The sequence below is a fragment of the Lampetra planeri genome, chromosome 48 (genome assembly GCF_965212315.1).
Source record: "Lampetra planeri chromosome 48, kcLamPlan1.2.h2, whole genome shotgun sequence".
Classification (NCBI taxonomy): Eukaryota; Metazoa; Chordata; class Hyperoartia; order Petromyzontiformes; family Petromyzontidae; genus Lampetra; species Lampetra planeri.
In genome coordinates this window covers 1,626,421-1,651,314 of record NC_136154.1, presented here as the reverse complement: position 1 = coordinate 1,651,314, position 24,894 = coordinate 1,626,421, and the positions used below count along the sequence as shown (strand labels likewise).

General features: G+C 49.0%; 14 protein-coding genes across 14 annotated transcripts; all 14 read left to right on the top strand.

The window, feature by feature from the left end:
• Positions 1–794: 794 nt before the first annotated feature.
• Positions 795–1,226, top strand: LOC144733860 (histone H2A-like). The gene has a single exon (XM_078615864.1). The coding sequence runs from the start codon at positions 846–848 to the stop codon at positions 1,224–1,226; it is 381 nt and encodes a 126-aa protein (XP_078471990.1). The 5' UTR covers positions 795–845.
• An 843-nt stretch (positions 1,227–2,069) lies between these two features.
• LOC144733902 (histone H2A-like) lies at positions 2,070–2,511 on the top strand. The gene has a single exon (XM_078615908.1). The coding sequence runs from the start codon at positions 2,121–2,123 to the stop codon at positions 2,499–2,501; it is 381 nt and encodes a 126-aa protein (XP_078472034.1). The 5' UTR covers positions 2,070–2,120; the 3' UTR covers positions 2,502–2,511.
• Positions 2,512–6,386: 3,875 nt separating this feature from the next.
• LOC144733605 (histone H1.2-like) lies at positions 6,387–7,743 on the top strand. The gene has a single exon (XM_078615624.1). It carries the CDS (start codon positions 6,448–6,450, stop codon positions 7,108–7,110), a length of 663 nt encoding a protein of 220 aa, XP_078471750.1. The 5' UTR covers positions 6,387–6,447; the 3' UTR covers positions 7,111–7,743.
• Positions 7,744–8,199: 456 nt separating this feature from the next.
• On the top strand, positions 8,200–8,511 carry LOC144733711 (histone H4). Its single transcript, XM_078615738.1, has one exon. The coding sequence runs from the start codon at positions 8,200–8,202 to the stop codon at positions 8,509–8,511; it is 312 nt and encodes a 103-aa protein (XP_078471864.1).
• Positions 8,512–8,609: 98 nt separating this feature from the next.
• Positions 8,610–9,831, top strand: LOC144733710 (histone H2B type 3-B-like). The gene is made up of 2 exons (XM_078615737.1): positions 8,610–8,620; positions 9,366–9,831. The coding sequence occupies exons 1-2, from the start codon at positions 8,610–8,612 to the stop codon at positions 9,784–9,786; spliced, it is 432 nt and encodes a 143-aa protein (XP_078471863.1). The 3' UTR covers positions 9,787–9,831.
• Positions 9,832–10,629: 798 nt separating this feature from the next.
• Positions 10,630–11,040, top strand: LOC144733709 (histone H3). Its single transcript, XM_078615736.1, has one exon. The coding sequence runs from the start codon at positions 10,630–10,632 to the stop codon at positions 11,038–11,040; it is 411 nt and encodes a 136-aa protein (XP_078471862.1).
• Positions 11,041–11,883: 843 nt separating this feature from the next.
• Positions 11,884–12,358, top strand: LOC144733892 (histone H2A-like). Its single transcript, XM_078615900.1, has one exon. It carries the CDS (start codon positions 11,935–11,937, stop codon positions 12,313–12,315), a length of 381 nt encoding a protein of 126 aa, XP_078472026.1. The 5' UTR covers positions 11,884–11,934; the 3' UTR covers positions 12,316–12,358.
• A 2,131-nt stretch (positions 12,359–14,489) lies between these two features.
• On the top strand, positions 14,490–15,848 carry LOC144733828 (histone H1.2-like). The gene has a single exon (XM_078615836.1). It carries the CDS (start codon positions 14,553–14,555, stop codon positions 15,213–15,215), a length of 663 nt encoding a protein of 220 aa, XP_078471962.1. The 5' UTR covers positions 14,490–14,552; the 3' UTR covers positions 15,216–15,848.
• A 456-nt stretch (positions 15,849–16,304) lies between these two features.
• Positions 16,305–16,616, top strand: LOC144733708 (histone H4). Its single transcript, XM_078615735.1, has one exon. It carries the CDS (start codon positions 16,305–16,307, stop codon positions 16,614–16,616), a length of 312 nt encoding a protein of 103 aa, XP_078471861.1.
• Positions 16,617–16,714: 98 nt separating this feature from the next.
• On the top strand, positions 16,715–17,936 carry LOC144733707 (histone H2B type 3-B-like). The gene is made up of 2 exons (XM_078615734.1): positions 16,715–16,725; positions 17,471–17,936. Exons 1-2 carry the CDS (start codon positions 16,715–16,717, stop codon positions 17,889–17,891), a joined length of 432 nt encoding a protein of 143 aa, XP_078471860.1. The 3' UTR covers positions 17,892–17,936.
• A 798-nt stretch (positions 17,937–18,734) lies between these two features.
• LOC144733706 (histone H3) lies at positions 18,735–19,145 on the top strand. The gene has a single exon (XM_078615733.1). It carries the CDS (start codon positions 18,735–18,737, stop codon positions 19,143–19,145), a length of 411 nt encoding a protein of 136 aa, XP_078471859.1.
• An 843-nt stretch (positions 19,146–19,988) lies between these two features.
• On the top strand, positions 19,989–20,463 carry LOC144733894 (histone H2A-like). Its single transcript, XM_078615902.1, has one exon. The coding sequence runs from the start codon at positions 20,040–20,042 to the stop codon at positions 20,418–20,420; it is 381 nt and encodes a 126-aa protein (XP_078472028.1). The 5' UTR covers positions 19,989–20,039; the 3' UTR covers positions 20,421–20,463.
• Positions 20,464–22,594: 2,131 nt separating this feature from the next.
• On the top strand, positions 22,595–23,953 carry LOC144733827 (histone H1.2-like). Its single transcript, XM_078615835.1, has one exon. The coding sequence runs from the start codon at positions 22,658–22,660 to the stop codon at positions 23,318–23,320; it is 663 nt and encodes a 220-aa protein (XP_078471961.1). The 5' UTR covers positions 22,595–22,657; the 3' UTR covers positions 23,321–23,953.
• Positions 23,954–24,409: 456 nt separating this feature from the next.
• On the top strand, positions 24,410–24,721 carry LOC144733705 (histone H4). Its single transcript, XM_078615732.1, has one exon. The coding sequence runs from the start codon at positions 24,410–24,412 to the stop codon at positions 24,719–24,721; it is 312 nt and encodes a 103-aa protein (XP_078471858.1).
• The last annotated feature ends 173 nt before the right edge of the window (positions 24,722–24,894 follow it).

The window sequence follows — 24,894 nt, the reverse complement described above, 5'->3', positions numbered from 1 at the left end:
ACCACTTACTCATGAAAACGCTTCCATGTGTGTTCTTCAAAGTTCGGGTGCCGGAAACCTTCGTTTGCTGGTCACGGCTCTCACGAGTCGTCAGGCGTAAGCGACAATGAAGTTCATTTTCTATACCCCGCCGCTCATATTTTTCAACATCACACGTTGGTGTCGTATATAAGCGTTGTGAAACCATGCTTACATAATGTTCAACAAAAGGGTTATTTTGGTGAAATATATTAACTATTAAACCCAAAGATATTGGTTTATGTTGTTTCAAGCCCGAGCTGATAAGAAGTTCACATTTTGCAAACTAAGAGACTGAATTATTCACGCACATATATTTTTAGGCATTGCCCGAACAGGCGGTTAAAGGAAAATATATATACACCGTATAGGCACGTGGGCGATCAATCACGAGCTCAAGGCTATCACAATGATTTCTTATAACCAATGCGGTCCCTCAAAATGATTATTATAATCAATAATACATTGATATTTGCGGAATCCGCTTATAAGTTTGACTTGCCAGCACGTGCCCATTAATTAACTCTATCATGCTTAAAACTTGAACCTATTAAGTACGTGTATCGCATTGTTTCATTCATAAGATGCGTGCCCGCATTAAAATATATATGGATACAAATAATTAAAGTCAACATCGAATCCTCGCGTCCCGGCTTTTCATTGGTGGCTCAAGGAGAGGGCGGGACTCGACCGAGAGGAGCCAATCAGCAGCGGCGCGCTCTACGATCCTCGTCTCCGCTATAAAAGCCGCTCCGGTGGTGCGTGTTAACGTCACAAATCGTTCGTACTTTGTCTCCAGTGCTTTTTGCATCCTAGGTCGCTTAACAATGTCTGGACGCGGCAAGACCGGTGGCAAGTCTCGCGCCAAGGCAAAGTCCCGCTCTTCCCGCGCCGGCCTGCAGTTCCCCGTGGGTCGCGTTCACAGGCTGCTCCGCAAGGGCAATTACGCCCAGCGGGTCGGCGCTGGAGCACCCGTCTACCTGGCCGCCGTGCTCGAGTACCTTTCTGCCGAGATCCTCGAGCTGGCTGGCAATGCCGCCCGCGACAACAAGAAGACGAGGATCATCCCCCGACACCTGCAGCTCGCCGTGCGAAACGACGAGGAGCTCAACAAGCTCATGGGCGGCGTGACTATCGCCCAGGGCGGTGTGCTGCCCAACATCCAGGCCGTGCTGCTGCCCAAGAAGACCTCTCAGGCAAAGAAGTGAACGCCCAGCTCGGCCCTCAAAGCACAACACAAAGGCTCTTTTCAGAGCCACCACTTACTCATGAAAACGCTTCCATGTGTGTCCTTCAAAGTTCGGGTGCCGGAAACCTTCGTTTGCTGGTCACGGCTCTCACGAGTCGTCAGGCGTAAGCGACAATGAAGTTCATTTTCTATACCCCGCCGCTCATATTTTTCAACATCACACGTTGGTGTCGTATATAAGCGTTGTGAAACCATGTTTACGTAATGTACAACAAAAGGGTTATTTTGGTTAAATATATTAACTATTAAACCCAAAGATATTGGTTTATGTTGTTTCAAGCCCGAGCTGATAAGAAGTTCACATTTTGCAAACTAAGAGACTGCATTATTCACGCACATATATTTTTAGGCATTGCCCGAACAGGCGGTTAAAGGAAAATATATATACACCGTATAGGCACGTGGGCGATCAAGCACGAGCTCAAGGCTATCACAATGATTTCTTATAACCAATGCGGTCCCTCAAAATGATGATTATAATCAATAATACATTGATATTTGCGGAATCCGCTTATAAGTTTGACTTGCCAGCACGTGCCCATAAATTAACTCTATCATGCTTAAAACTTGAACCTATTAAGTACGTGTATCGCATTGTTTCATTCATAAGATGCGTGCCCGCATTAAAATATATATGGATACAAATAATTAAAGTCAACATCGAATCCTCGCGTCCCGGCTTTTCATTGGTGGCTCAAGGAGAGGGCGGGACTCGACCGAGAGGAGCCAATCAGCAGCGGCGCGCTCTACGATCCTCGTCTCCGCTATAAAAGCCGCTCCGGTGGTGCGTGTTAACGTCACAAATCGTTCGTACTTTGTCTCCAGTGCTTTTTGCATCCTAGGTCGCTTAACAATGTCTGGACGCGGCAAGACCGGTGGCAAGTCTCGCGCCAAGGCAAAGTCCCGCTCTTCCCGCGCCGGCCTGCAGTTCCCCGTGGGTCGCGTTCACAGGCTGCTCCGCAAGGGCAATTACGCCCAGCGGGTCGGCGCTGGAGCACCCGTCTACCTGGCCGCCGTGCTCGAGTACCTTTCTGCCGAGATCCTCGAGCTGGCTGGCAATGCCGCCCGCGACAACAAGAAGACGAGGATCATCCCCCGACACCTGCAGCTCGCCGTGCGAAACGACGAGGAGCTCAACAAGCTCATGGGCGGCGTGACTATCGCCCAGGGCGGTGTGCTGCCCAACATCCAGGCCGTGCTGCTGCCCAAGAAGACCTCTCAGGCAAAGAAGTGAACGCGCCGCCGCCTCTTTTCAGAGCCACCCACTTACTTGCAAAGAGCTCGGACAGTCGTACACAGGAGTTTTGTTATACTGGTAGGAACGAAGTGGACCAGACCACCAATAGATTAATGTGTCCGTCCGTCAACATCGCCCCCTACTGCAAACATTTGGCATGACCCTACGAAAACCTTTAGACTCAGTGACGCTATCCTGGCTAAACAAGTGTAACATTCCCTTATAATTCCCTCAGCTTTTAATTAAAACATTTAAATTAATGAGGCTTTCCTGGCTAGACACGTGTAACATTCCCTTATAATTCCCTGAGATAGCTTTTAATTTAAACTTTGAAATTAAATTTAAAAAACTCACAGCGCCCTAAAGCCTAGAACTAGGCCTGAAACTCTCCTTTCGTATCGTACCCCCGCGTGTGTGAAAGGGAGTTATGTTTAACAATGTTACATTCCCTCATGTTTTTAAATAGAAACATTTAAATTAAAAGCTTTTACATGAATCATTAAAACATTTAAATTGAAAAATTAACTCACAGCGCCCTAAAGCCTACAGCTAAGCCTAAAGCCTAGAACTAGGCCTCAATCTCTCCCTTCGTATCGTCCGATTAGGTGTAGCAACATCGCCCCCTACTGCAAACACTTGGCAGGACCCTACAAAAACCTTTTGACTCAGTGGGGCTTTCCTGGCTTAACAAGTGTAATAATCTATATATATAAAATCGCGAATCTGTCTGTGTGTGTGTGTCGCCGGACCATACGCACTTTCATTGGACGGCGGTTGCCCCTGGCAATGGCTAGCGACGCCTTCGCCGCTTTCATTGGACGGCGGTTGCCCCTGGCAACGGGTAGTGACGCCTTCGCCGCGGGCTGCAGTTTCATTGGACGGCGGTTGCCCCTGGCAACGGGTAGCCACGCCTTCGCCGCTTTCATTGGACGGCGGTTGCCCCTGCCAACGGGTAGCGACGCCTTCGGCGCGGGGTGGACGCCATTTTTAATTCCCCTTAAAAATAGGCGCACGCATTAACACGCGACTTTTAGGTAAATTCATCAAAGTTTCACGTCCTGTTCACTCCCCTCCCACCCCAATGTGTGCAATTACTATTATAGGGTCGCTAGATAATAAAATTATAGCGATTAGACAGTATTATTGTAGCGCTGGGGGGGGGGGGGGGGTAACGGCCCCAGTACCAAGCCTCAGCTGGGTAGGCAATCTAGGCAAGGCCGGAGGCTCTGCACGGTACTAGACCTCGACACCCCACCTGTGTCAAGCGACGACTTTGTGGTGAGGGTATGATTGGTGAGGATGAGTGGTGAGGGAGAGTGGTGAGGGAGAGTGGTGAGGGTGAATGGTGAGGGAGAGTGAGTGGTGAGGGTGAGTGTTGAGGGTGAGTGGTGATTGGTGAGGGTGTGATTGGTGAGTATGAGTGGTGAGGGAGAGTGGTGAGGGAGAGTGGTGAGGGTGAATGGTGAGGGTGAGTGTTGAGGGTGTGTGGTGAGTGGTGATTGGTGAGAGTGTGATTGGTGAGGATGAGTGGTGAGGGAGAGTGCTGAGGGAGAGTGGTGAGGGTGTGATTGGTGAGGATGAGTGGTGAGGGAGAGTGGTGAGGGTGAATGGTGAGGGTGAGTGGTGAGGGTGAGTGTTGAGGGTGAGTGGTGAGTGGTGATTGGTGAGGGTGAGTGGTGAGTGGTGAGGGTGAGTGTTGAGGGTGAGTGGTGAGTGGTGATTTGTGAGGGTGTGATTGGTGAGGATGAGTGGTGAGGGTGAGTGTTGAGGGTGAGTGGTGAGGGTGTGATTGGTGAGGATGAGTGGTGAGGGAGAGTGGTGAGGGTGAATGGCGAGGGTGAGTGGTGAGGGTGAGTGTTGAGGGTGAGTGCTGAGTGGTGATTGGTGAGGGTGAGTGGTGAGGGTGAGTGTTGAGGGTGAGTGGTGAGTGGTGATTGGTGAGGGTGTGATTGGTGAGGATGAGTGTTGAGGGTGAGTGTTGAGTGTGAGTGTTGAGGGTGAGTGGTGAGGGTGTGATTCGTGAGTATGAGTGGTGAGGGAGAGTGGTGAGGGAGAGTGGTGAGGGTGAATGGTGAGTGGTGAGGGTGAGTGTTGAGGGTGAGTGGTGAGTGGTGATTGGTGAGGGTGTGATTGGTGAGGATGAGTGGTGAGGGAGAGTGCTGAGGGAGAGTGGTGAGGGTGTGATTGGTGAGGATGAGTGGTGAGGGAGAGTGGTGAGGGTGAATGGTGAGGGTGAGTGGTGAGGGTGTGATTGGTGAGGATGAGTGGTGAGGGAGAGTGGTGAGGGTGAATGGTGAGGGTGAATGGTGAGTGGTGAGGGTGAGTGTTGAGGGTGAGTGGTGAGTGGTGATTGGTGAGGGTATGATTGGTGAGGATGAGTGGTGAGGGAGAGTGGTGAGGGAGAATGGTGAGGGTGAATGGTGAGGGTGAGTTGTGAGTGGTGAGGGTGTGTATATATGTAAGGTTATTAAGAAATATATTTTTCACCCGGGCAACGCCGGGTACTTCTGCTAGTACATTATGTTTATATTATTTGGTTATTCGTTCCTACCAGCCCACCCCGCAGGGTCCTGTTTAATAATGACACCGTCGTCGAGTTGCCCTCGTCCCAAATTGCTCGCAATTAAACGAATGCTCTGCTCATTCCAGATACCCTTAATGTCTAATTTAGGAACGGTATGTGAGCAGCATTCCAACATTGCATCAATCATGGAACATGGTTTAGAATAAATTGGGATGCCTATTGGAAGAATTAATCGTGTTTTTTTAAAGAATAAAACTCGCTCTTTTTGAGCGGTCAGAAAAGTGAACAAATGAGCACATCAGCTCAGGGTTGTGGCCGCTGTTAGCTGATAGTAAGCAAAAAGGTACTGGTAAACGCTGGGGATGTCAACACGTATAATATTACCTGTCAAATAAGATGGTACAAATATGTGTAGTTAAATATGTTTTACATGGTTAATAACATCTTTCCAATGATTACTCATTCGTGTTACTTAGTGCAGTAAATACGTGTTACTTATTTCAGTAAAAACAACTCATCGCATGAACCATCCTGCGCTCCTAGAATATCAACTCTGTCGGTGCATTAAACGTAAGATTAGATATTTGCTTTAAACATTCGACTGCGGAGTCACTTGAGTTGAATTTGAGTGGTGATGATTGTGCACCGTGCCTGGATCTTGTTCAAGGCGTGCGACCCTTCTGCAGTGCGTGAGCTACTCACCTCTTGCCACGTAAAATGTTAAACTTTCTATTTAATGTCGGTTAATTTTGAGTAATTTTCTTCAGTTTGTTGTCCATCTGAAAATCCATATATTTATTCATTTCAAAGTTCGATTAAAACGTCCAGTTATAAGTTCGGTGACAAGGGACTGTTGACATGGCGCGCAGTCCCCACCATAGCGCGAGAGGAGGAATCGCGAGCGCGCGAGGCAACACTTAAATAGAAAATATTTCGTTGGAATTAAATATGAGTAGTCTGTTGAAGCATCTTGTCTTGCAAAAAATTCGAGTGCGTTTTAAATAGTGTTCATCAGTAACACTTTTGAAAACCGACAATCATCATATCTTGCCCTGACCGAACAATGTCTCCCAAATGTTGGTTGTTCACTTGTTTTGAATTATAATTTATATCGTGAGCATTGTCGTATATTGCATAAGCAACGTACATTAAAGAAGTGATCTTCGTGATAATCTATCAACTAGATGCATGTAAGTATGAACGTTACGGGAGTAATCGAGCCCAAAGGCAGGCGTGATAAACACAGTGAGTATGGTGGCAACTCCCTCACTAGATCTGAGTGCTGGATGATCTCAGCGACGTCCGCATTCAGTACGCCGCTTCTATAATAACCTTGGGCCTGGAGGACGCTCGTTTCGCATTCGTGAGAGCGCTGATTTCGATTTCAAAGAGGCGAGGCGATAAAAGCGACGTCTTGAGATGGCGGAAACTGCTCCTGCTCAACCACCAGCTGCGGCTACTTCAGCGCCTAAAAGCCCCAAGAAGAAGCGCGCCGCTCCAAAGGCCAAGAAGGTCGGCCCCAGCGTGTCCGAGCTCATCCTCAAGGCTCTGGCCAGCAGCAAGGAGAGGAATGGCGTGTCTCTTCCTGCGCTCAAAAAGTCGCTTGCTGCCGGAGGATACGACGTGGAGAAGAACAATGCCCGCGTGAAGTTGGCCATCAAGAAGCTCGTGGCCAAAGACGCCGTGGCGCAAGTGAAGGGCAGCGGCGCGTCTGGCTCTTTCAAACTCAACAAGGAAAAGGCTGCCGCAAAGGCGAAGCCCAAGTCGTCAACGGCAAAGCCCGCAGCTAAAAAGCCCGCGGCAGCCAAGAAGGTGAAGAAGCCCGCGGCAGCCAAGAAGACCGCGCCCAAGAAGTCTCCCAAGAAAGCAAAGAAGCCCGCGGCTGCCAAGGCGGCCAAGAGCCCCAAAAAGGTGAAGTTGGCTGTTAAGCCCAAGAAGGCGGCGAAGAGCCCAGCCAAGCCCAAGGCTGCGAAGCCCAAGGTCGCTAAGCCCAAGACCGTCAAGGCCAAGGCCGCCAAACCCAAGGTGGCCAAGCCCAAGAAGGCCGCGGCCAAGCCCAAGAAGACTGCGCCAAAGAAGTGAATCCGATCGGACGACGCTCGATTCACTCCACCTCAACGGCTCTTTTCAGAGCCACCCACTTAGTTAAAAAAGTGAACCAGATGCTGCTGCGCTTCCATTAGTTCATCGGTAACACATGACAGTGTATTACGTTGCTGTTGAATGCGTGCCATATTCTGTAAGTCAAACCCATTTACGGCGTGGCGATGGTTGCTCGCCTTGCCTCGGCCCTGATCAAGGAGCTCGACGCTTGGTGCAGTTCAATCGTGAGGATTTGTGTAGATTGGATAAGTTACGTACATTCGCCAAATTAACTATAACATTTTACCCACTCGATGTGTTTTAAGCATTGATGTGATGGGAGTAATCGAGCCCGAAAGCAGGGATCACAAACACAGGCGAGGCGGGTGGCAGCTCCCTCACTCGAACGGAGTGCAGAGTAATCTCAGCGACGTCCGAATTATGTGTTGCACCTCTTCATTCCGTCATCATGTTACTGGTGCCAAATATGGAATTTAGTCTAAAAAGGTATTGATTCCAGACAGCTTTACTCAATTTGCCTTCATTCGCTCGTTCTCGCCTTTTCACTTTGTTTTGTAAACATTGCGGTGCACCATCTAAACTTCTCTATTAAAATTAATTTCTATACGTAAATATCGCATTGTTTGCAATGTCTTTCTTACTTTGGGAGAACTAGTTGGTGACGTTCACTCAACTATTGTGTTGGAAGCCGTTTAGCTTCACACGATTATAAAGTTAGTTCATCTTGTTCACTTGAAAACAAGACCTTACACCGATTATTCACTCCACGTGCAATCTTGCAACAGATCGCGTTCCTCTCGCGTTCGCTGCGGGTGTGCCAATATCATTACAGAGTGCTTCGAAGAAGGGTCATTGCCCAAAACGTCGCATATTATACATGTCAAGGAAGTGTTATTGACGACAGTGGAGGGTTTTCTTCGTCACAGAGGTTAAAGGTCTAAGGTTTAAGGCGGAGCCATCGCGGAGGGCAGGGGTGGTCGGTGACGTCACCACGCTTCGGGTATAAAGGCGGCTGCTGCTGCAAGCTGAGCGCGCAGTCTCTCGCGAGCTTTGTCAGAAGTAGTCGGAATGTCTGGACGCGGTAAAGGCGGTAAGGGGCTCGGCAAGGGAGGCGCAAAACGCCATCGCAAGGTGCTGCGCGACAACATCCAGGGCATCACCAAGCCCGCCATCCGCCGCCTCGCTCGCCGCGGCGGTGTGAAGCGCATCTCGGGCCTCATCTACGAGGAGACCCGCGGCGTCCTGAAGGTCTTCCTTGAGAACGTCATCCGCGACGCCGTCACCTACACGGAGCACGCCAAGCGCAAGACCGTCACCGCCATGGACGTGGTCTACGCCCTCAAGCGCCAGGGCCGCACTCTCTACGGCTTCGGAGGCTGAGCGCCCATCTCTCGCACACTAAGCCAACCCAAAGGCTCTTTTCAGAGCCACCCACCTCTTCGAAACTGCTTGCGCCAGTGTTGCCAAACACTTTCTAAATGGAGCACATGTCCTGGGTTGTTGCGCGCCAATTCCTCGTGAGCGTGGTGGACGTTTGCTTGTTGAGTTGGCGAATCTTCATCTGCTTCCACATGAATGAAAGAAATCATGATATTCACGACACGTCACATTTAACAAGGCGTAATTCTTGAACGCGTTAATACAGTACCCATTTCTGGTATTTTTGCGTTAATTATTTCCAGCTGCAGCCGATTCCGATATTACGTGGAGCATTTGGCGCCACAATCTTACAGCACACTCGTCCTAATTGACGTAGCGTGCCGGAATGCTAATCTCCACCTGTACAGCACAACAGCGAAGTTATTTTTCTCCACCGAGCGCTTGTATTTTTCCAAATTGCGTTCTTAAAACGCCCGTGCGCCGTATTAGACGAGTGGTGAAACAATCCCTCGTAAGAAACAAAAAAACCCACGCTCAAAACACAATATACTGTATTGGGTTTTCCAGTCATCCTTATTAAAACAAAGGCAATGGCCATGGCTGCAATTCACTAATATACATGTTTGGACATTACATTGTGTTATATTCACAAGTCCTTTTTGCAGTAAAAACGATATTAAAGTGAGCATCGCGTCCGCGTTTCTCATTGGAGGCTGATGGAGAGGGATGGTACTAAAAGAGCCACTCAGCAGCGCCGCGCACTACGATCCTCTGATTTGCATCTCGCCTCCTATAAAAGGAGCTCATCGCCCGACCGACATCCACATTCGCTTCCCGTCTGTTCTGACCTGAAGCTGCCTACAACGCGTCGACATGCCCGATCCTCCCGCATCAAAGAGCGCTGGGCCGGCCAAGGTTCCTGCTCCCAAGAAGGGCTCCAAGAAGGCTGTGACCAAGGCTACGCGCAAGGATGGCAAGAAGCGACGCCACCGCAGGAAGGAGAGCTACGCCATTTACATCTACAAGGTGATGAAGCAGGTGCACCCCGATACCGGCATCTCGTCCAAGGCAATGAGCATCATGAACTCGTTCGTCAACGACATCTTCGAGCGCATCGCTTCCGAGGCGTCCCGCCTGGCGCACTACAACAAGCGCTCCACCATCACTTCTCGGGAGATCCAGACCGCAGTGCGACTGCTGCTCCCCGGCGAGCTGGCCAAGCACGCCGTGTCGGAGGGCACCAAGGCCGTCACCAAGTACACAAGCTCCAAGTGAAGCCTCGACTCCACCATTAATTACAAAGGCTCTTTTCAGAGCCACCCACCTCAACGAACCTGCTTGTACCAGTCCTAGCAGGAGTACAAAACGAAACTTCCAACAAAGCCCCGGTTCACGCGGGGACATTGTTCGCTCATTGAGTGAAGTGGAGAGATCGAACGCATTTTAACATGTTTCCACGTGAATAAAAGCGATAACAATATTCATGGCACATCATATTCACCAGCAGGCATTTCTTGGACTTGTTTGTCCATTGATTTCATCTGCAGCCCATTCAGATATTACATTGGATGTTTGGCGCCAAAACCTTGCAATGCAATATATTTAATTCGTGGTTGTATTTTCGGGCAGGAACTAACATTTTGCACGTGTACATATATGTAAAAGTAAGCGCCTAGCATGGATGACTCGTGCAGTATAATTGATCATCATCTCAATGCCAAGAGAATATATATCTATTCCTGTGATCACCTCTTTCCGACATTTTTACGTATTACTGTTTCCAATGAAGTGCAGTTTCTTAACACTTTATTTAGATCATGCAGAGCACTGTAAAGTTGTTTTCGGAAAGGTGTTTGCTTGAGAAAATAACATCCGTTAAAGACATCGACGGCGCTCAAAGGGTACTACTGCATCGTGATGCGGCATTCTGAAATGATCCAAACTGTGAACATTTTGTTGATTAAGAAGAGTTGACGACTCGAGATCATTGCACGCTGCCAACCAATCAGCACGCTCCCCTTCTTCGCACGTCACGACTCCGCTGACCAGTGAGCGCGCGCTCTGGGCTACATAAGCCGCCTTCTCCCCGCCTGTGAGAATCTTTGCCCTCACCAAGCCATGGCTCGCACCAAGCAGACGGCTCGCAAGTCCACGGGCGGCAAGGCCCCCCGCAAGCAACTCGCCACCAAGGCGGCCCGAAAGAGCGCTCCGGCCACGGGCGGCGTCAAGAAGCCTCACCGCTACAGGCCCGGCACCGTCGCTCTGCGCGAGATCCGCCGCTACCAGAAGTCCACCGAGCTGCTCATCCGCAAACTGCCCTTCCAGCGCCTCGTCAGGGAGATCGCGCAGGACTTCAAGACCGACCTGCGCTTCCAGAGCTCCGCTGTCATGGCTCTGCAGGAGGCCAGCGAAGCGTACCTTGTCGCGCTCTTCGAGGACACCAACCTGTGCGCCATCCACGCCAAGCGCGTCACCATCATGCCCAAGGACATTCAGCTCGCCCGCCGCATTCGTGGCGAGCGCGCTTGAACGCCCAGCTCGGCCCTCAAAGCACAACACAAAGGCTCTTTTCAGAGCCACCACTTACTCATGAAAACGCTTCCATGTGTGTTCTTCAAAGTTCGGGTGCCGGAAACCTTCGTTTGCTGGTCACGGCTCTCACGAGTCGTCAGGCGTAAGCGACAATGAAGTTCATTTTCTATACCCCGCCGCTCATATTTTTCAACATCACACGTTGGTGTCGTATATAAGCGTTGTGAAACCATGCTTACATAATGTTCAACAAAAGGGTTATTTTGGTGAAATATATTAACTATTAAACCCAAAGATATTGGTTTATGTTGTTTCAAGCCCGAGCTGATAAGAAGTTCACATTTTGCAAACTAAGAGACTGAATTATTCACGCACATATATTTTTAGGCATTGCCCGAACAGGCGGTTAAAGGAAAATATATATACACCGTATAGGCACGTGGGCGATCAATCACGAGCTCAAGGCTATCACAATGATTTCTTATAACCAATGCGGTCCCTCAAAATGATTATTATAATCAATAATACATTGATATTTGCGGAATCCGCTTATAAGTTTGACTTGCCAGCACGTGCCCATTAATTAACTCTATCATGCTTAAAACTTGAACCTATTAAGTACGTGTATCGCATTGTTTCATTCATAAGATGCGTGCCCGCATTAAAATATATATGGATACAAATAATTAAAGTCAACATCGAATCCTCGCGTCCCGGCTTTTCATTGGTGGCTCAAGGAGAGGGCGGGACTCGACCGAGAGGAGCCAATCAGCAGCGGCGCGCTCTACGATCCTCGTCTCCGCTATAAAAGCCGCTCCGGTGGTGCGTGTTAACGTCACAAATCGTTCGTACTTTGTCTCCAGTGCTTTTTGCATCCTAGGTCGCTTAACAATGTCTGGACGCGGCAAGACCGGTGGCAAGTCTCGCGCCAAGGCAAAGTCCCGCTCTTCCCGCGCCGGCCTGCAGTTCCCCGTGGGTCGCGTTCACAGGCTGCTCCGCAAGGGCAATTACGCCCAGCGGGTCGGCGCTGGAGCACCCGTCTACCTGGCCGCCGTGCTCGAGTACCTTTCTGCCGAGATCCTCGAGCTGGCTGGCAATGCCGCCCGCGACAACAAGAAGACGAGGATCATCCCCCGACACCTGCAGCTCGCCGTGCGAAACGACGAGGAGCTCAACAAGCTCATGGGCGGCGTGACTATCGCCCAGGGCGGTGTGCTGCCCAACATCCAGGCCGTGCTGCTGCCCAAGAAGACCTCTCAGGCAAAGAAGTGAACGCGCCGCCGCCTCTACCACCACAACAACGGCTCTTTTCAGAGCCACCCACTTACTTGCAAAGAGCTCGGACAGTCGTACACAGGAGTTTTGTTATACTGGTAGGAACGAAGTGGACCAGACCACCAATAGATTAATGTGTCCGTCCGTCAACATCGCCCCCTACTGCAAACATTTGGCATGACCCTACGAAAACCTTGACTCAGTGACGCTATCCTGGCTAAACAAGTGTAACATTCCCTTATAATTCCCTCAGCTTTTAATTAAAACATTTAAATTAATGAGGCTTTCCTGGCTAAACACGTGTAACATTCCCTAATAATTCCCTGAGATAGCTTTTAATTAAAACTTTGAAATTAAATAAAACAACTAACAGCGCCCTAATAATTCCCTGAGATAGCTTTTAATTAAAACTTTGAAATTAAAAAAAAACTCACAGCGCCCTAAAGCCTACAGCTAGGCCTAAAGCCTAGAACTAGGCCTGAAACTCTCCATTCGTGTCGTACCCCCGCGTGTGTGAAAGGGAGTTATGTTTAACAATGTTACATTCCCTCATGTTTTTAAATAGAAACATTTAAATTTAAAGCTTTTACATGAATCATTAAATCATTTAAATTAAAAATTAACTCACAGCGCCCTAAAGCATACAGCTAGGCCTAAAGCCTAGAACTAGGCCTCAATCTCTCCCTTCGTATCGTCCGATTAGGTGTAGCAACATCGCCCCCTACTGCAAACACTTGGCAGGACCCTACAAAAACCTTTTGACTCAGTGGGGCTTTCCTGGCTTAACAAGTGTAATAATACATTATGTTTATATTATTTGGTTATTCGTTCCTACCAGCCCACCCCGCAGGGTCCTGTTTAATAAGGACACCGTCGTCGAGTTGCCCTCGTCCCAAATTGCTCGCAATTAAACGAATGCTCTGCTCATTCCAGATACCCTTTATGTCTAATTTAGGAACGGTATTTGAGCAGCATTCCAACATTGCATCAATCATGGAACATGGTTTAGAATAAATTGGGATGCCTATTGGAAGAAAGAATCGTGTTTTTTAAAGAATAAAACTCGCTCTTTTTGAGCGGTCAGAAAAGGGATCAAATGAGCACATCAGCTCAGGGTTGTGGCCGGTGTTAGCTGATAGTAAGCAAAAAAGTACTGGTAAACGCTGGGGATGTCAACACTCGGTAAAGTATAATATTACTTGTCAAATAAGATGGTACAAATATGTGTAGTTAAATATTTTTTACATGGTTAATAACATCTTTCCAATGATTACTCATTCGTGTTACTTAGTGCAGTAAATACGTGTTACTTATTGCAGTAAAAACAACCCATCGGATGAACCATCCTGCGCTCCTAGAATATCAACTCTGTCGGTGCATTAAACGTAAGATTATATATTTTCTTTAAACATTCGACTGCAGAGTCACTTGAGTTGAATTTGAGTGGTGATGATTGTGCACCGTGCCTCGATCTTGTTCAAGGCGCGCGACCCTTCTGCAGTGCGTGAGCTACTCACCTCTTGCCACGTAAAATGTTAAACTTTCTATTTAATGTCGGTTAATTTTGAGTAAATTTCTTCAGTTTGTTGTCCATCTGAAAATCCATATATTTATTCATTTCAAAGTTCGATTAAAACGTCCAGTTAAAAGTTCGGTGACAAGGGACTGTTGACATGGCGCGCAGTCCTCACCATAGCGCGAGAGGAGAAATCGAGAGCGCGCGAGGCAAAACTTAAATAGAAAATATTTCGTTGGAATTAAATATGAGTAGTCTGTTGAAGCATCTTGTCTTGCAAAAAATTCCAGTGCGTTTTAAATAGTGTTCATCAGTAACACTTTTGAAAACCGACAATCGTCATAGCATGCCCTGACCGAACAATGTCTCCCAAATGTTGGTTGTTCACTTGTTTTGAATTATAATTTATATCGTGAGCATTGTCGTATATTGCATAAGTAACGTACATTAAAGAAGTGATCTTCGTGATAATGTATCAACTAGATGCATGTAAGTATGAACGTTACGGGAGTAATCGAGCCCAAAGGCAGGCGTGATAAACACAGTGAGTATGGTGGCAACTCCCTCACCAGAGCTGAGTTCTGGATGATCTCAGCGACGTCCGCATTCAGTACGCCGCTTCTATAATAACCTCGGGCCTGGAGAACACTCGTTTCGAATTCGTGAGAGCGCTGATTTCGATTTCAAAGAGGCGAGGCGATAAAAGCGACGTCTTGAGATGGCGGAAACTGCTCCTGCTCAACCACCAGCTGCGGCTACTTCAGCGCCTAAAAGCCCCAAGAAGAAGCGCGCCGCTCCAAAGGCCAAGAAGGTCGGCCCCAGCGTGTCCGAGCTCATCCTCAAGGCTCTGGCCAGCAGCAAGGAGAGGAACGGCGTGTCTCTTCCTGCGCTCAAAAAGTCGCTTGCTGCCGGAGGATACGACGTGGAGAAGAACAATGCCCGCGTGAAGTTGGCCATCAAGAAGCTCGTGGCCAAAGACGCCGTGGCGCAAGTGAAGGGCAGCGGCGCGTCTGGCTCTTTCAAACTCAACAAGGAAAAGGCTGCCGCAAAGGCGAAGCCCAAGTCGTCAACGGCAAAGCCCGCAGCTAAAAAGCCCGCGGCAGCCAAGAAGGTGAAGAAGCCCGCGGCAGCCAAGAAGACCGCGCCCAAGAAGTCTCCCAAGAAAGCAAAGAAGCCCGCGGCTGCCAAGGCGGCCAAGAGCCCCAAAAAGGTGAAGTTGGCTGTTAAGCCCAAGAAGGCGGCGAAGAGCCCAGCCAAGCCCAAGGCTGCGAAGCCCAAGGTCGCTAAGCCCAAGACCGTCAAGGCCAAGGCCGCCAAACCCAAGGTGGCCAAGCCCAAGAAGGCCGCGGCCAAGCCCAAGAAGACTGCGCCAAAGAAGTGAATCCGATCGGACGACGCTCGATTCACTCCACCTCAACGGCTCTTTTCAGAGCCACCCACTTAGTTAAAAAAGTGAACCAGATGCTGCTGCGCTTCCATTAGTTCATCGGTAACACATGACAGTGTATTACGTTGCTGTTGAATGCGTGCCATATTCTGTAAGTCAAACCCATTTACGGCGTGGCGATGGTTGCTCGCCTTGCCTCGGCCCTGATCAAGGAGCTCGACGCTTGGTGCAGTTCAATCGTGAGGATTTGTGTAGATTGGATAAGTTACGTACATTCGCCAAATTAACTATAACATTTTACCCACTCGATGTGTTTTAAGCATTGATGTGATGGGAGTAATCGAGCCCGAAAGCAGGGATCACAAACACAGGCGAGGCGGGTGGCAGCTCCCTCACTCGAACGGAGTGCAGAGTAATCTCAGCGACGTCCGAATTATGTGTTGCACCTCTTCATTCCGTCATCATGTTACTGGTGCCAAATATGGAATTTAGTCTAAAAAGGTATTGATTCCAGACAGCTTTACTCAATTTGCCTTCATTCGCTCGTTCTCGCCTTTTCACTTTGTTTTGTAAACATTGCGGTGCACCATCTAAACTTCTCTATTAAAATTAATTTCTATACGTAAATATCGCATTGTTTGCAATGTCTTTCTTACTTTGGGAGAACTAGTTGGTGACGTTCACTCAACTATTGTGTTGGAAGCCGTTTAGCTTCACACGATTATAAAGTTAGTTCATCTTGTTCACTTGAAAACAAGACCTTACACCGATTATTCACTCCACGTGCAATCTTGCAACAGATCGCGTTCCTCTCGCGTTCGCTGCGGGTGTGCCAATATCATTACAGAGTGCTTCGAAGAAGGGTCATTGCCCAAAACGTCGCATATTATACATGTCAAGGAAGTGTTATTGACGACGGTGGAGGGTTTTCTTCGTCACAGAGGTTAAAGGTCTAAGGTTTAAGGCGGAGCCATCGCGGAGGGCAGGGGTGGTCGGTGACGTCACCACGCTTCGGGTATAAAGGCGGCTGCTGCTGCAAGCTGAGCGCGCAGTCTCTCGCGAGCTTTGTCAGAAGTAGTCGGAATGTCTGGACGCGGTAAAGGCGGTAAGGGGCTCGGCAAGGGAGGCGCAAAACGCCATCGCAAGGTGCTGCGCGACAACATCCAGGGCATCACCAAGCCCGCCATCCGCCGCCTCGCTCGCCGCGGCGGTGTGAAGCGCATCTCGGGCCTCATCTACGAGGAGACCCGCGGCGTCCTGAAGGTCTTCCTTGAGAACGTCATCCGCGACGCCGTCACCTACACGGAGCACGCCAAGCGCAAGACCGTCACCGCCATGGACGTGGTCTACGCCCTCAAGCGCCAGGGCCGCACTCTCTACGGCTTCGGAGGCTGAGCGCCCATCTCTCGCACACTAAGCCAACCCAAAGGCTCTTTTCAGAGCCACCCACCTCTTCGAAACTGCTTGCGCCAGTGTTGCCAAACACTTTCTAAATGGAGCACATGTCCTGGGTTGTTGCGCGCCAATTCCTCGTGAGCGTGGTGGACGTTTGCTTGTTGAGTTGGCGAATCTTCATCTGCTTCCACATGAATGAAAGAAATCATGATATTCACGACACGTCACATTTAACAAGGCGTAATTCTTGAACGCGTTAATACAGTACCCATTTCTGGTATTTTTGCGTTAATTATTTCCAGCTGCAGCCGATTCCGATATTACGTGGAGCATTTGGCGCCACAATCTTACAGCACACTCGTCCTAATTGACGTAGCGTGCCGGAATGCTAATCTCCACCTGTACAGCACAACAGCGAAGTTATTTTTCTCCACCGAGCGCTTGTATTTTTCCAAATTGCGTTCTTAAAACGCCCGTGCGCCGTATTAGACGAGTGGTGAAACAATCCCTCGTAAGAAACAAAAAAACCCACGCTCAAAACACAATATACTGTATTGGGTTTTCCAGTCATCCTTATTAAAACAAAGGCAATGGCCATGGCTGCAATTCACTAATATACATGTTTGGACATTACATTGTGTTATATTCACAAGTCCTTTTTGCAGTAAAAACGATATTAAAGTGAGCATCGCGTCCGCGTTTCTCATTGGAGGCTGATGGAGAGGGATGGTACTAAAAGAGCCACTCAGCAGCGCCGCGCACTACGATCCTCTGATTTGCATCTCGCCTCCTATAAAAGGAGCTCATCGCCCGACCGACATCCACATTCGCTTCCCGTCTGTTCTGACCTGAAGCTGCCTACAACGCGTCGACATGCCCGATCCTCCCGCATCAAAGAGCGCTGGGCCGGCCAAGGTTCCTGCTCCCAAGAAGGGCTCCAAGAAGGCTGTGACCAAGGCTACGCGCAAGGATGGCAAGAAGCGACGCCACCGCAGGAAGGAGAGCTACGCCATTTACATCTACAAGGTGATGAAGCAGGTGCACCCCGATACCGGCATCTCGTCCAAGGCAATGAGCATCATGAACTCGTTCGTCAACGACATCTTCGAGCGCATCGCTTCCGAGGCGTCCCGCCTGGCGCACTACAACAAGCGCTCCACCATCACTTCTCGGGAGATCCAGACCGCAGTGCGACTGCTGCTCCCCGGCGAGCTGGCCAAGCACGCCGTGTCGGAGGGCACCAAGGCCGTCACCAAGTACACAAGCTCCAAGTGAAGCCTCGACTCCACCATTAATTACAAAGGCTCTTTTCAGAGCCACCCACCTCAACGAACCTGCTTGTACCAGTCCTAGCAGGAGTACAAAACGAAACTTCCAACAAAGCCCCGGTTCACGCGGGGACATTGTTCGCTCATTGAGTGAAGTGGAGAGATCGAACGCATTTTAACATGTTTCCACGTGAATAAAAGCGATAACAATATTCATGGCACATCATATTCACCAGCAGGCATTTCTTGGACTTGTTTGTCCATTGATTTCATCTGCAGCCCATTCAGATATTACATTGGATGTTTGGCGCCAAAACCTTGCAATGCAATATATTTAATTCGTGGTTGTATTTTCGGGCAGGAACTAACATTTTGCACGTGTACATATATGTAAAAGTAAGCGCCTAGCATGGATGACTCGTGCAGTATAATTGATCATCATCTCAATGCCAAGAGAATATATATCTATTCCTGTGATCACCTCTTTCCGACATTTTTACGTATTACTGTTTCCAATGAAGTGCAGTTTCTTCACACTTTATTTAGATCATGCAGAGCACTGTAAAGTTGTTTTCGGAAAGGTGTTTGCTTGAGAAAAGAACATCCGTTAAAGACATCGACGGCGCTCAAACGGTACTACTGCATCGTGATGCGGCATTCTGAAATGATCCAAACTGTGAACATTTTGTTGATTAAGAAGAGTTGACGACTCGAGATCATTGCACGCTGCCAACCAATCAGCACGCTCCCCTTCTTCGCACGTCACGACTCCGCTGACCAGTGAGCGCGCGCTCTGGGCTACATAAGCCGCCTTCTCCCCGCCTGTGAGAATCTTTGCCCTCACCAAGCCATGGCTCGCACCAAGCAGACGGCTCGCAAGTCCACGGGCGGCAAGGCCCCCCGCAAGCAACTCGCCACCAAGGCGGCCCGAAAGAGCGCTCCGGCCACGGGCGGCGTCAAGAAGCCTCACCGCTACAGGCCCGGCACCGTCGCTCTGCGCGAGATCCGCCGCTACCAGAAGTCCACCGAGCTGCTCATCCGCAAACTGCCCTTCCAGCGCCTCGTCAGGGAGATCGCGCAGGACTTCAAGACCGACCTGCGCTTCCAGAGCTCCGCTGTCATGGCTCTGCAGGAGGCCAGCGAAGCGTACCTTGTCGCGCTCTTCGAGGACACCAACCTGTGCGCCATCCACGCCAAGCGCGTCACCATCATGCCCAAGGACATTCAGCTCGCCCGCCGCATTCGTGGCGAGCGCGCTTGAACGCCCAGCTCGGCCCTCAAAGCACAACACAAAGGCTCTTTTCAGAGCCACCACTTACTCATGAAAACGCTTCCATGTGTGTTCTTCAAAGTTCGGGTGCCGGAAACCTTCGTTTGCTGGTCACGGCTCTCACGAGTCGTCAGGCGTAAGCGACAATGAAGTTCATTTTCTATACCCCGCCGCTCATATTTTTCAACATCACACGTTGGTGTCGTATATAAGCGTTGTGAAACCATGCTTACATAATGTTCAACAAAAGGGTTATTTTGGTGAAATATATTAACTATTAAACCCAAAGATATTGGTTTATGTTGTTTCAAGCCCGAGCTGATAAGAAGTTCACATTTTGCAAACTAAGAGACTGAATTATTCACGCACATATATTTTTAGGCATTGCCCGAACAGGCGGTTAAAGGAAAATATATATACACCGTATAGGCACGTGGGCGATCAATCACGAGCTCAAGGCTATCACAATGATTTCTTATAACCAATGCGGTCCCTCAAAATGATTATTATAATCAATAATACATTGATATTTGCGGAATCCGCTTATAAGTTTGACTTGCCAGCACGTGCCCATTAATTAACTCTATCATGCTTAAAACTTGAACCTATTAAGTACGTGTATCGCATTGTTTCATTCATAAGATGCGTGCCCGCATTAAAATATATATGGATACAAATAATTAAAGTCAACATCGAATCCTCGCGTCCCGGCTTTTCATTGGTGGCTCAAGGAGAGGGCGGGACTCGACCGAGAGGAGCCAATCAGCAGCGGCGCGCTCTACGATCCTCGTCTCCGCTATAAAAGCCGCTCCGGTGGTGCGTGTTAACGTCACAAATCGTTCGTACTTTGTCTCCAGTGCTTTTTGCATCCTAGGTCGCTTAACAATGTCTGGACGCGGCAAGACCGGTGGCAAGTCTCGCGCCAAGGCAAAGTCCCGCTCTTCCCGCGCCGGCCTGCAGTTCCCCGTGGGTCGCGTTCACAGGCTGCTCCGCAAGGGCAATTACGCCCAGCGGGTCGGCGCTGGAGCACCCGTCTACCTGGCCGCCGTGCTCGAGTACCTTTCTGCCGAGATCCTCGAGCTGGCTGGCAATGCCGCCCGCGACAACAAGAAGACGAGGATCATCCCCCGACACCTGCAGCTCGCCGTGCGAAACGACGAGGAGCTCAACAAGCTCATGGGCGGCGTGACTATCGCCCAGGGCGGTGTGCTGCCCAACATCCAGGCCGTGCTGCTGCCCAAGAAGACCTCTCAGGCAAAGAAGTGAACGCGCCGCCGCCTCTACCACCACAACAACGGCTCTTTTCAGAGCCACCCACTTACTTGCAAAGAGCTCGGACAGTCGTACACAGGAGTTTTGTTATACTGGTAGGAACGAAGTGGACCAGACCACCAATAGATTAATGTGTCCGTCCGTCAACATCGCCCCCTACTGCAAACATTTGGCATGACCCTACGAAAACCTTGACTCAGTGACGCTATCCTGGCTAAACAAGTGTAACATTCCCTTATAATTCCCTCAGCTTTTAATTAAAACATTTAAATTAATGAGGCTTTCCTGGCTAAACACGTGTAACATTCCCTAATAATTCCCTGAGATAGCTTTTAATTAAAACTTTGAAATTAAATAAAACAACTAACAGCGCCCTAATAATTCCCTGAGATAGCTTTTAATTAAAACTTTGAAATTAAAAAAAAACTCACAGCGCCCTAAAGCCTACAGCTAGGCCTAAAGCCTAGAACTAGGCCTGAAACTCTCCATTCGTGTCGTACCCCCGCGTGTGTGAAAGGGAGTTATGTTTAACAATGTTACATTCCCTCATGTTTTTAAATAGAAACATTTAAATTTAAAGCTTTTACATGAATCATTAAATCATTTAAATTAAAAATTAACTCACAGCGCCCTAAAGCATACAGCTAGGCCTAAAGCCTAGAACTAGGCCTCAATCTCTCCCTTCGTATCGTCCGATTAGGTGTAGCAACATCGCCCCCTACTGCAAACACTTGGCAGGACCCTACAAAAACCTTTTGACTCAGTGGGGCTTTCCTGGCTTAACAAGTGTAATAATACATTATGTTTATATTATTTGGTTATTCGTTCCTACCAGCCCACCCCGCAGGGTCCTGTTTAATAAGGACACCGTCGTCGAGTTGCCCTCGTCCCAAATTGCTCGCAATTAAACGAATGCTCTGCTCATTCCAGATACCCTTTATGTCTAATTTAGGAACGGTATTTGAGCAGCATTCCAACATTGCATCAATCATGGAACATGGTTTAGAATAAATTGGGATGCCTATTGGAAGAAAGAATCGTGTTTTTTAAAGAATAAAACTCGCTCTTTTTGAGCGGTCAGAAAAGGGATCAAATGAGCACATCAGCTCAGGGTTGTGGCCGGTGTTAGCTGATAGTAAGCAAAAAAGTACTGGTAAACGCTGGGGATGTCAACACTCGGTAAAGTATAATATTACTTGTCAAATAAGATGGTACAAATATGTGTAGTTAAATATTTTTTACATGGTTAATAACATCTTTCCAATGATTACTCATTCGTGTTACTTAGTGCAGTAAATACGTGTTACTTATTGCAGTAAAAACAACCCATCGGATGAACCATCCTGCGCTCCTAGAATATCAACTCTGTCGGTGCATTAAACGTAAGATTATATATTTTCTTTAAACATTCGACTGCAGAGTCACTTGAGTTGAATTTGAGTGGTGATGATTGTGCACCGTGCCTCGATCTTGTTCAAGGCGCGCGACCCTTCTGCAGTGCGTGAGCTACTCACCTCTTGCCACGTAAAATGTTAAACTTTCTATTTAATGTCGGTTAATTTTGAGTAAATTTCTTCAGTTTGTTGTCCATCTGAAAATCCATATATTTATTCATTTCAAAGTTCGATTAAAACGTCCAGTTAAAAGTTCGGTGACAAGGGACTGTTGACATGGCGCGCAGTCCTCACCATAGCGCGAGAGGAGAAATCGAGAGCGCGCGAGGCAAAACTTAAATAGAAAATATTTCGTTGGAATTAAATATGAGTAGTCTGTTGAAGCATCTTGTCTTGCAAAAAATTCCAGTGCGTTTTAAATAGTGTTCATCAGTAACACTTTTGAAAACCGACAATCGTCATAGCATGCCCTGACCGAACAATGTCTCCCAAATGTTGGTTGTTCACTTGTTTTGAATTATAATTTATATCGTGAGCATTGTCGTATATTGCATAAGTAACGTACATTAAAGAAGTGATCTTCGTGATAATGTATCAACTAGATGCATGTAAGTATGAACGTTACGGGAGTAATCGAGCCCAAAGGCAGGCGTGATAAACACAGTGAGTATGGTGGCAACTCCCTCACCAGAGCTGAGTTCTGGATGATCTCAGCGACGTCCGCATTCAGTACGCCGCTTCTATAATAACCTCGGGCCTGGAGAACACTCGTTTCGAATTCGTGAGAGCGCTGATTTCGATTTCAAAGAGGCGAGGCGATAAAAGCGACGTCTTGAGATGGCGGAAACTGCTCCTGCTCAACCACCAGCTGCGGCTACTTCAGCGCCTAAAAGCCCCAAGAAGAAGCGCGCCGCTCCAAAGGCCAAGAAGGTCGGCCCCAGCGTGTCCGAGCTCATCCTCAAGGCTCTGGCCAGCAGCAAGGAGAGGAACGGCGTGTCTCTTCCTGCGCTCAAAAAGTCGCTTGCTGCCGGAGGATACGACGTGGAGAAGAACAATGCCCGCGTGAAGTTGGCCATCAAGAAGCTCGTGGCCAAAGACGCCGTGGCGCAAGTGAAGGGCAGCGGCGCGTCTGGCTCTTTCAAACTCAACAAGGAAAAGGCTGCCGCAAAGGCGAAGCCCAAGTCGTCAACGGCAAAGCCCGCAGCTAAAAAGCCCGCGGCAGCCAAGAAGGTGAAGAAGCCCGCGGCAGCCAAGAAGACCGCGCCCAAGAAGTCTCCCAAGAAAGCAAAGAAGCCCGCGGCTGCCAAGGCGGCCAAGAGCCCCAAAAAGGTGAAGTTGGCTGTTAAGCCCAAGAAGGCGGCGAAGAGCCCAGCCAAGCCCAAGGCTGCGAAGCCCAAGGTCGCTAAGCCCAAGACCGTCAAGGCCAAGGCCGCCAAACCCAAGGTGGCCAAGCCCAAGAAGGCCGCGGCCAAGCCCAAGAAGACTGCGCCAAAGAAGTGAATCCGATCGGACGACGCTCGATTCACTCCACCTCAACGGCTCTTTTCAGAGCCACCCACTTAGTTAAAAAAGTGAACCAGATGCTGCTGCGCTTCCATTAGTTCATCGGTAACACATGACAGTGTATTACGTTGCTGTTGAATGCGTGCCATATTCTGTAAGTCAAACCCATTTACGGCGTGGCGATGGTTGCTCGCCTTGCCTCGGCCCTGATCAAGGAGCTCGACGCTTGGTGCAGTTCAATCGTGAGGATTTGTGTAGATTGGATAAGTTACGTACATTCGCCAAATTAACTATAACATTTTACCCACTCGATGTGTTTTAAGCATTGATGTGATGGGAGTAATCGAGCCCGAAAGCAGGGATCACAAACACAGGCGAGGCGGGTGGCAGCTCCCTCACTCGAACGGAGTGCAGAGTAATCTCAGCGACGTCCGAATTATGTGTTGCACCTCTTCATTCCGTCATCATGTTACTGGTGCCAAATATGGAATTTAGTCTAAAAAGGTATTGATTCCAGACAGCTTTACTCAGTTTGCCTTCATTCGCTCGTTCTCGCCTTTTCACTTTGTTTTGTAAACATTGCGGTGCACCATCTAAACTTCTCTATTAAAATTAATTTCTATACGTAAATATCGCATTGTTTGCAATGTCTTTCTTACTTTGGGAGAACTAGTTGGTGACGTTCACTCAACTATTGTGTTGGAAGCCGTTTAGCTTCACACGATTATAAAGTTAGTTCATCTTGTTCACTTGAAAACAAGACCTTACACCGATTATTCACTCCACGTGCAATCTTGCAACAGATCGCGTTCCTCTCGCGTTCGCTGCGGGTGTGCCAATATCATTACAGAGTGCTTCGAAGAAGGGTCATTGCCCAAAACGTCGCATATTATACATGTCAAGGAAGTGTTATTGACGACGGTGGAGGGTTTTCTTCGTCACAGAGGTTAAAGGTCTAAGGTTTAAGGCGGAGCCATCGCGGAGGGCAGGGGTGGTCGGTGACGTCACCACGCTTCGGGTATAAAGGCGGCTGCTGCTGCAAGCTGAGCGCGCAGTCTCTCGCGAGCTTTGTCAGAAGTAGTCGGAATGTCTGGACGCGGTAAAGGCGGTAAGGGGCTCGGCAAGGGAGGCGCAAAACGCCATCGCAAGGTGCTGCGCGACAACATCCAGGGCATCACCAAGCCCGCCATCCGCCGCCTCGCTCGCCGCGGCGGTGTGAAGCGCATCTCGGGCCTCATCTACGAGGAGACCCGCGGCGTCCTGAAGGTCTTCCTTGAGAACGTCATCCGCGACGCCGTCACCTACACGGAGCACGCCAAGCGCAAGACCGTCACCGCCATGGACGTGGTCTACGCCCTCAAGCGCCAGGGCCGCACTCTCTACGGCTTCGGAGGCTGAGCGCCCATCTCTCGCACACTAAGCCAACCCAAAGGCTCTTTTCAGAGCCACCCACCTCTTCGAAACTGCTTGCGCCAGTGTTGCCAAACACTTTCTAAATGGAGCACATGTCCTGGGTTGTTGCGCGCCAATTCCTCGTGAGCGTGGTGGACGTTTGCTTGTTGAGTTGGCGA

Bases quoted from the DNA above. Each gene is read 5' to 3' on its own strand.
- LOC144733860 (XM_078615864.1), top strand. From the start codon at position 846: ATGTCTGGACGCGGCAAGACCGGTGGCAAGTCTCGCGCCAAGGCAAAG.
- LOC144733902 (XM_078615908.1), top strand. From the start codon at position 2,121: ATGTCTGGACGCGGCAAGACCGGTGGCAAGTCTCGCGCCAAGGCAAAG.
- LOC144733605 (XM_078615624.1), top strand. From the start codon at position 6,448: ATGGCGGAAACTGCTCCTGCTCAACCACCAGCTGCGGCTACTTCAGCG.
- LOC144733711 (XM_078615738.1), top strand. From the start codon at position 8,200: ATGTCTGGACGCGGTAAAGGCGGTAAGGGGCTCGGCAAGGGAGGCGCA.
- LOC144733709 (XM_078615736.1), top strand. From the start codon at position 10,630: ATGGCTCGCACCAAGCAGACGGCTCGCAAGTCCACGGGCGGCAAGGCC.
- LOC144733892 (XM_078615900.1), top strand. From the start codon at position 11,935: ATGTCTGGACGCGGCAAGACCGGTGGCAAGTCTCGCGCCAAGGCAAAG.
- LOC144733828 (XM_078615836.1), top strand. From the start codon at position 14,553: ATGGCGGAAACTGCTCCTGCTCAACCACCAGCTGCGGCTACTTCAGCG.
- LOC144733708 (XM_078615735.1), top strand. From the start codon at position 16,305: ATGTCTGGACGCGGTAAAGGCGGTAAGGGGCTCGGCAAGGGAGGCGCA.
- LOC144733706 (XM_078615733.1), top strand. From the start codon at position 18,735: ATGGCTCGCACCAAGCAGACGGCTCGCAAGTCCACGGGCGGCAAGGCC.
- LOC144733894 (XM_078615902.1), top strand. From the start codon at position 20,040: ATGTCTGGACGCGGCAAGACCGGTGGCAAGTCTCGCGCCAAGGCAAAG.
- LOC144733827 (XM_078615835.1), top strand. From the start codon at position 22,658: ATGGCGGAAACTGCTCCTGCTCAACCACCAGCTGCGGCTACTTCAGCG.
- LOC144733705 (XM_078615732.1), top strand. From the start codon at position 24,410: ATGTCTGGACGCGGTAAAGGCGGTAAGGGGCTCGGCAAGGGAGGCGCA.